At 34.0% G+C, this 9,429-nt stretch overlaps 1 protein-coding gene across 1 annotated transcript; it reads right to left on the reverse strand.

The window, feature by feature from the left end:
• Positions 1-3,889: 3,889 nt before the first annotated feature.
• On the reverse strand, positions 3,890-7,624 carry ABCG21 (ABC-2 type transporter family protein). The gene is made up of 5 exons (XM_086448806.1): positions 7,059-7,624; positions 6,000-6,801; positions 5,086-5,271; positions 4,808-4,986; positions 3,890-4,717 (listed from the first exon to the last, which is right to left on the reverse strand). The coding sequence occupies exons 1-5, from the start codon at positions 7,266-7,268 to the stop codon at positions 4,067-4,069; spliced, it is 2,028 nt and encodes a 675-aa protein (XP_086304932.1). The 5' UTR covers positions 7,269-7,624; the 3' UTR covers positions 3,890-4,066.
• Between the last annotated feature and the right edge of the window lie 1,805 nt (positions 7,625-9,429).

The raw sequence follows: 9,429 nt of genomic DNA on the forward strand, positions 1-9,429 counted from the left end.
TTGAATCCGAAATTTTTATCTAGTATCCGAATTCAAATTCGAATCCAACAGAAGTTCTAAAACTCTATCCGAATTCGAATCCGATTAGAATTTGAATAATTTGAATATTAAAAAAAAAGAAAACATAAATTTTCCTTATCCAACTGATTTTTCATTATTAAAAAAAAAAAACTTATTATATATTATATTATATTATTTATATAAAAAATTAATCAAATAAAATAATATATATCATATATTATTTCGATTCGATATTATCGGATTTGAAATGTTAATATCTGAATCTGTATCCTATAATGATTCAAATATATAAAACTATCCAAATTTGAATCTGATATCCGAAATTTTCGGATAATATCCGATTTTTCAAATTCGAATTTTTGACTATCCATTGATACCCCAACATTACTCTATTTGGGGATTAATTAAGGTGTAAATAGAATCACAACTAGAGATACTTGAGAATTAGGTTATGGAACCCAAAGGTGTTAGACATCTTTCCTCCCAATTGAAGTTGATCAATATTACTATTCGTTAAGTTCATTATAAATTAATTAATCTAATAATGATATTATAGAGACTATGTGATGTAACATGGATTCGGAGAGAGAGCACACGATTAACAATCACATAGATCAATCTCCACCTTGAAGTTCAAATCATCACACCAAAAAACAACATCCCAAAAGATAAATTAAACCTAAGGAAAATTCGAAGGTAACAACCTTACCTTATAGGGGCAAACTAGGACTGATCCAAGACTTTCAAAAAATGAGGAGCTCAAGCTCAACTACACGATAAAATTAACTTTAATCTAGTTTTTTTTTAAAAATATATATATGTAATAGGATCTCTATTTATAGGAAAAATTAGGTGTTAATGTTTTTACTAGCACAGTCAATGTTAAGGTAGGTAGTTGGAGAATTTAATCTAAAACTTCTAGGAAATTACAAGAACTAAAATATTAACTGATAAGCTGATTTCTTTGAAGAAAAGTTTGTTAAAATCAAAGACTCTTGAGTGTCATATTCATGATCCAATTGGATTACTTCAAGTAAAGTTATCGACTTGGATCCGATTCATATCCGTTTCAATTAATCAATCCGAGTCGGATGGAAGATCCGAAACTGTACCTGATTCACTTGATTGAACCACATTGACCTGCCCCATGCAGTCCCAATCGCGGGCTACATCATACTTTGTACATCTAGTAGTAAAAGGGAAAATAGTATATAAAGTAAACTACTTAAGAGTGCAACCACAACAAATGAATATCTTTCTGAATTGGAATTATATGATAGATTCTATTGCCATGCCAACTTTTTCTAATGCCACCCCAATTCATATGCAAATCTCCAAAGACTAACAGACATCTTGGGCTGGCAGTAGCAAAAGTAGGTGTGGCAATAGCAGCTCTCAATTATATTAATCCAATTATTTTGATGATTAACTAAAGGTATAATTCTTATGTCCTAATGTAGAGAAACGCTACTTGCTAGAAATGGGTTTCAGTCGGACCTACTAACCCCATAATTAGCTTTATTAAATAAATTATTGGAAGTATTTTATGAGGAGTCAGTATAATTGAAATTATACAAAAAGATTTAGTAGGTTCTGTAGTTTTACATCGAATATACACAGATCATGTCACACACACAAAAAAAAAAAAAAAAAAGGAAAAGGCAACAGATCCCATTGTTGGATTCTCCAAAACAGTTATTTAATCAAAGCAAATACTCATTTTTTTTTAAGGCATATGGTTCCCTCTTTCAAGCCAATGCTTTTTTTGTTTCCATCATAAACAACAGTGACAAGGAGAATCTCAATCATCTTTAGCTGTCAAGTAAACTTCATCTTCATTTTCTTGTTATTATATATATATATATATAATGGTACATTATCTAGATTGTACACACATCCTAGCCGAATAAATAGTATTTGGAGCGAGCCAATATAACCAACCCTATCCAACAATAGGGTAGACCAAGGTAGTAGTGTCTGGTCTAATTAGTAGGGTAGGACAACATAAGAAGAGATTTGATTTGCTAAGTAGGGCATGTCTAATCCGAATATCTGCATGATTCTAGATTACACATATCAAGTCCTTAGATCTCGAAAGAGATCTCCCAAGAATCTTAGATTCAATCTCGAAAATCTTAATTCCGTTTAGGATCCTTGCAATCAAGGGATTAACCGTCATCAAATCCTGATTAAAGGAAAAAACTCTTATTTGAAGAAAGAACCTATAAATAGAGGAATTAATGGAGGAGAAATGATCATTTTTGGAAGCTAGAAGTACAAAGGCTAAAACTATTTTTCTTTAATATTGTTATCTCTACAACTCTAACTTAGACGTCAAAGGATTATTGGCAAGTACCACATTGGTGCTTACAAGAAAAACTCATGAACTACTTCGGATCAGTAGAGCAGAGTTGATCAAGATAAAACTCGATTCCGCATTTACAATTAAAGTTAACATTTCTTTCTTTACTGACTATTTAGAAAGAATTGCATAAAGAGTAATGATAAAATGACTCCCCCACTTTGTATACTCAACGACGCCCTTGATGTGACATGTGCTAGAATCGTAGATATGTACTCCTCGGGATTCACAATTGTACATCCCTATAAAAATGTAATTGTGTTTTCGAGGAGTGCAGATCTATGATTCTAGCACATGTCACGTCAGGGGGTGTCAATTGAGTATGCCACATGGAGGAGTCATTTTATCATGATTCTTCCATAAAAAACACATGGATATAAAATCCATTCTATTTCCATTGACAGGAGCAGATCCATTGTAGTGCTTGTTTCTTATATTACTATGTGGAGTGATTTTTTGTACACAGCCCAACACCCGTTTGACATATGGCGTGGATGACGTAAACAATAAGAAAGAAAATTTCTCTCTCCTACCTATAGTGAAAAAACGAAATTTCCTAATTAGATCACCTTATGGCATTCAAAAACATGATACAATACCACAGTGTCATAGATGAAGAAATTCTACCAACTTTTTTTAAAAAAAAAAGTTATTTTTCACTATTGAATTTTAGTTTTAAATTTGAGAAAATTTCTCTCTCCTACCTATAGTGAAAAAACGAAATTTCCTAATTAGATCACCTTATGGCATTCAAAAACATGATACAATACCACAGTGTCATAGATGAAGAAATTCTACCAACTTTAAAAAAAAAAAAAGTTATTTTTCACTATTGAATTTTAGTTTTAAATTTGGGTGCTCGGTAACCGTCGATTTTCAACACTTTTGAAAAAAAAAAATTCTTGGCTAATGTTTTTGAATGCCACAAGGTGACGGGATTAAGATTTTTTTTTTTTTTTTTTTTTTTTTTCCCATTGTGGGCAGGAGAGAGAAATTTTCTCTCTTATTTATTGTCTTTTTGGTGCCACATGTCAAACGGCTGGCACGCTTTGAGCAAAAAATCACTCCTTTTTAATTGCGGAAATATAGTATTCTTGGGAGAATCAATTTTCTAGAGAAACATTCTCAAGAAATGACTTCTTCATAAAATATTTGCTAATGTTCAATTTCACCAAGAAATATCTAAAAACAGAGAGTCAGATTTTAGTTTTGGGAATAATCATGAGAGAACGAACATTGGAAATTCGCCTCTCATACAAGGGAAATTATTTTCCTTGGGCTCAGATTGGAGAACATTTATCAACCAAGATAGAAAAATATTTTCTTGGAGAAAATAGTTTTTTTTCTACAAAATGCTCAATCATACATGTACCAATCGTATTTTCTCCCACAATCATTTAAGTCTTTTAAGATATGGATCTCACATGTATGACGTGCAGCAATGTTCAAGAATTATGGAAAATTCAGTTGTACGTACTAGTAACAACAGCAACAATAACAATAGAAAGAAAAAATAAACCAAATAAAACATGTTTTCTTATCGAAACCCAATTTACATTTGTAGGCTTGGCCGAGATCCCTAATAACTCACCTACATAGGGTGATCTTTGAAATTTTAAACAACACTTGTAATTTCTACTAGAAATGACAAAGCACAATGTTATCTGGATCAAGTTATTATGATCAATGAGGCTGCCCATTCCTCAGGGCTACATAAGCTATGAGCCTATATCCTACCAACATTAGGATCAAAGCAAACACATCCCATCCCTTGTTATCAAGACCCAGATACTTAATAGCTGGGAATTCTAAAACCTTGCAATGGATCCCTAACCCACAATCATACAAGTCGTTGTCTGTGTATTGCACTCCAATCAGAAGCTTGTAACAGTAATGACTAAAGGAAATGTACTTCAACCAAGCTATGAAAGGTGGAATGTGTTGAATGTAGTATCCGCCCGCTAATAGGAATACGAGCATGGTCACGGATGCTAAGGTTGTAGCTTGTTTAACTTCCATTAGAATTGCGCCCAGGGCGAGACCTAGTCCTTGAGAGACTAGAACATTGAAGAAAATTATCAAGAGGGTCAGTACAAAATTGATGGGTGAAGGCTTGAGACCACCCATCCAGTACGTCACGGCTACAAAGATGGTTGGGAGCACCAGCTCCATTGGCAAGTCCCCTGCCATTCGTGCAAAATAGTAGGAAGAGAGACGGTACATGCCTGAGGAACGTTCCTTGATTAACATCGGTTGCTCTTGAGGAAATGTGAATATGGCATTAAAGAGAGGAAAGAAGCCCCAAAATATGGAGAAGAAGAACAGGAGTCCCACCTATTGTAAATAATTTAAATCGTGTTAGCAGGTTAAAGACATGTGTTAATTTTGAAGTAATTGCTTAACAAAGGGGGGATAATCAAATACCTGATCTTGTATGTGTGAAGGATCACAATGCCACCATAGGAGGCCAGCAAGAATCGAAACTGACATAACCTGGAATATCCTTAATCCGGAATAGGATTCATGCTTCCTTTCTTTTATACCTCTTTTCAGCAAAACCTTGAATTGCTCCCACCAGCTTGAGGTCCATTGCTTCTCAGAACCTGCTAATTAAAATGATTATAAATTAATCACCATATAATTAAAAATAAAAATAAAAAATGCTTGAGCTATCTTGGACTCAACGCGAACAGCCAACTTACTCCTGCAATTAGAGGCTGATCCTGACAATGAAGAATTAGAGTCTTTATAATTTTGTCCAATCTCAACCTTCAACACATCATGTAGGTTCCTTTTGTATGAAGATATTAGTGACTGTTTCATGGAATTTTGAGCATCATGGTCCGATCGATTCTGTTGATTAACTTGTTTTGTATCAGGGGCCACACCTGCATCACCAACAGTACACTTGAGAATTATAAATTAAGATTAAAAAAACAAAACAATGGCACTAAAGATGTATGATTCTTAATTTCTACAAATGAAACTCAGAAATCAGAATACATATATATGATACAATGCATGAGTATGATATACATTGAGTCATCTTTAAGTAGTATATTCCATCACTAATTATTGTATCAAATAAATACAAGTCCAGAGTAACAGGATGAATCAAATAAATTCATATTCAATCAAGTTTCCATTACTGGACAAGGTGAGAAGTTAGGATGTTGGACTGTTCAAGGATTACAGACACTTTCTTTCCGTAATTTTTGAAAAATAACTCTTTTTAAGTAATAAATAAATAATAAAACGAACCTTATTTTGATAACTTTTCTCCATATTTTATTTTAAACAATAAAGAATGAATGATTTGTACACCGACAATATCCACGGGACATGTCATGCTTCATTAATCATTCACGAGGAGAGAGATTTTCCCACATATTTTAGTAATAAATAGTTTTTTAACTTAAAAGATAGAGGAAAAGAAGTACTTTACAACGGTCCAACGACATTGTACGAGTGGTCTAAATTCTATTCAAACTATTACCAAATGCTCCCTTAATAATATAAACTCAGTGATGCAAATGAACAAATGTTAAGGGTGTTTTCGTCTTTTTATTAAGATCAGTAATAGAAGTAATCAATTATTGATTTAATTATTTCTTACCGTTTGCAAGATCTAGAAGAAAATCAGCTGGATTAATGAGATTGTCCCCTGGTTTGTAACCCATACTTTCAAAGTACTCCAACACCCGACACGCACTACCACTATATATGGGGCACCCCTCGGATAGCAATACAACCTTATCGAACATTCGATATAACCGACTCGATGGCTGATGTATCGTTGTCACCACTGATCTGCCACCTTTAGCTAGGCCTCGCAATGTTGCCACAATGCGTTGTGCTGTAGTCGAATCAAGCCCTGATGTTGGTTCATCTAGCAACAAAAGACTTGGATTCACTAGCATCTCTTGCCCGATACTTACTCGCTTTCGCTCACCACCCGACACACCACGCAACAATGGCCCACCCACTACACTATTACGACATCTTGTTAATCCAAGCTCCATTATGACTAATTCGGCTTGCTCAACTTTCTCTTCTCTGGTTAGTTTGTTGGGTAACCTTAACAACGCGGCATATGTTAGCGTCTCAAGTACTGTAAGGTGGGGATAGAGCACATCGTCTTGTGTTACAAACCCAGTCTTGCGCTTTATGTAGCTAGTGAAGGGTTGCCCATTGTAAGTTATGCTACCTGATACCTTGCCCGGTAGCCGACCTGCCAGGGCAGTAAGGAGAGTTGTTTTTCCACTACCAGATGGACCGAGCATGGCTAGAAGCTCACCAGGCCGAACAATACCTGTAACACCACTGAGTATGATACGGTCGGGCTTGGGATCTGAATATCCAAAGAAATTGCCTTCGGTGGTGGAACGTAGCTTTATACTATAGGCCACGTCTTCAAACTGCACAACACGCATGGATATAAGCAATATATAATTCATAATCAAACCTCCATTTTAAGTTTTAAATCTTGTTTAATTTCTAAGCAAAGAAAAATTGGATATGTCTTGACTACGATATCTAAGACTCAAAAACATTTGAAACGGTACAAAACTTTAGACCATGGAGATAAATACAAAATCTATTTCATGTGGACATGGGTTTTCAAGATGCTTAATATACCAACTGATTTAATAAAATCTATGTCATATCAAATTACCTTGAGTGTCACAGGGCGTAATGATGCACGTAGCACCGAACATTGACCCGTGGTTGCCTGAAGTTGCTCAGGCATCGGATCATCTAAACACGAGTCCATGTTACTTGCCGAAGTCGGCTCAGCATGCACCAACATGTTCTCTGATCTGTTAACAACTGGAGAAGTAGTCGACCTTCCGGTAATTCCAGTCTCATGCTCAGGGGGCATCATCTCAAAAGCTAAAATAGAGAGAAAGAGAAGAGGAAACAAATGGCTGGGTTTGTATTAAAAGATGAACTAATCTCAACCTTATAAATATATAGAGAGAGATCTGTAAGAGACACTGGTAGAGATGAATAAAGATGTAGATAAATGATAGAGAGAAGGAAAGAATAACAAAGGAAACTGAGCTTAAATACCCTGAATTGTGAAGGTTAGTTCACATGCAGAAACAACACATGTGACCTTAAAAGTGAAGAAAGCACGAGAAACAAACTTAGTGTGACTCATAATGCCCAGCATTAAGAACTTGATGAGACCCTAGAAGGGATAGAGAGATGTATAACCACAATTGCCCTTTTCCCGTCTTCATGCTAACACATGTATTTATAACACAATATATAACAACTACACATTATTTATAGAGATATCTACGAAAAAGTGATCAACTTTTGAAGAATTTACAATTTCCAATCACTGTTCATTTTAATTATCAAAACGTGTACGACAATGAATTTGGAGGTTTTTAAACCTGAGAAATAATCACTTTGTTCTAAATTTTTATTAACGAAAACGTGACTGTTCATGTTTTGGTAATTAAAATGAACAGTGAGCCAGAATCATAATTAACTCATTTTCAGCTCATGAAATAGTAATTCACTCTTATTTATAAATTCATTATTAAACACTTTACTCTTGATCCGAAAATGGTATTATCACCCCTAGTCATCTAGATTGAGGCCATTGGATAATCTTTGATTCTTGGTTTGTGTGAATCCCAAGGATGGATTGAGGATTGGGATCAACTCGTATTGAAATTAAACTCCAAACCCCATTCGCTTTTAACTTTATTTTATCATATTTTTTTTCATTTCTTTGGGGGTGGTGGTATCTCCTTTTTGGGTTGTCTAAAAGCTTTTAAGTGCTGGTTCTTCATGCCCTTTCTACGTGTCGTTTGCCGATTCCAGAAAGAGATAGTGGTTCAGATTGTGTTTGTGTTTCCTGAAAAAGATATGGCTGAAGGTGGTGTCAGCATCATGGAAAGCTCAGGGCCTCCATATATATTATATTCGGTTAATGGAATCTTAAGTCACTTTGTTGCTGGCATGTAAGGAAGCCAAACTTATCCCAATTAACCTCAAATACCACTATTCAAGTAACAAGGTTCATTGGGATTGTAGGTATTTTACATTGTACAAGATAGATCAAATTATCAGATGTTGCATGGATCATCATGTACCCTTAATAGATTCTTATTCTTCTGAGTTTATGATTTTTTCATTAATTTTAATTCTATCAATTATGTTTATCTTAAGGTAATAAGTGTATGATTAACTAATTATGAATTTAAAAAAATTATTAAATATCATGTGATGATGTAACTTTTGTTGATCTTATTATTTTTGTCCAAGTGAAAATTCAAAACCCTAATGATAGTGGAGAATTAATTGAACCACATAGTTATGTATATAATCATAACCTTGCAATTAATGTTTAAAAGAAAATTTTACAAGTGTCATTGCATGGCTTAATCAAAAAATAATAATAATAGTGTCAAAATTTATGAAGTTGTGATGCAATTGCAAGCTTTAGAGGTGCCCGTGCACACATGGGTTATATGTTGATTAATTTGGAATAAAATCTAATTGGTTCAACGGGATTTGTCGACAATTAACATTAATTTTCTCACTACTTAAAGAATTGATCCTCTTGCATAAAGACCGTAAATTTTAATATACTTAGATGCCAGCACAACACTGTTACCACTAAAGATTGTCGTAATCATACTAATTTGGATATTTAAAATCAATGTGGAGCAATTATAACTAATTTAATTAATATTTGTAAAAGTTATATTCAAAACTTTGTAGCAACATTAGACCAATATTCTAAAGTAAGACACTTATTTATATCACCACCGTTAACATAATCCTTTTGTTTAAAAAGCAATAACTTTCCTGTCATTACCAAAACCGTTCATTTGATCACTTTCCTGTTAATAAATCCTTTATCCTAAAACCGTCTTGATCAGATTATCCCAAGCATCTACTTCATCCTCTTCTACTTCTAATCTATTGTTTTCTTGAGCTTCCAAAAGAAATTAATCAATAATTTAACCAACAAATTGGGTTCAGATTGGATAGGGATCGATCTAGAACCGTTCCAATATGAG

The sequence above is a fragment of the Akebia trifoliata genome, chromosome 7, assembly GCF_017979445.1.
Source record: "Akebia trifoliata isolate Shusen 1 chromosome 7, ASM1797944v1, whole genome shotgun sequence".
NCBI classification, from domain to species: Eukaryota; Viridiplantae; Streptophyta; class Magnoliopsida; order Ranunculales; family Lardizabalaceae; genus Akebia; species Akebia trifoliata.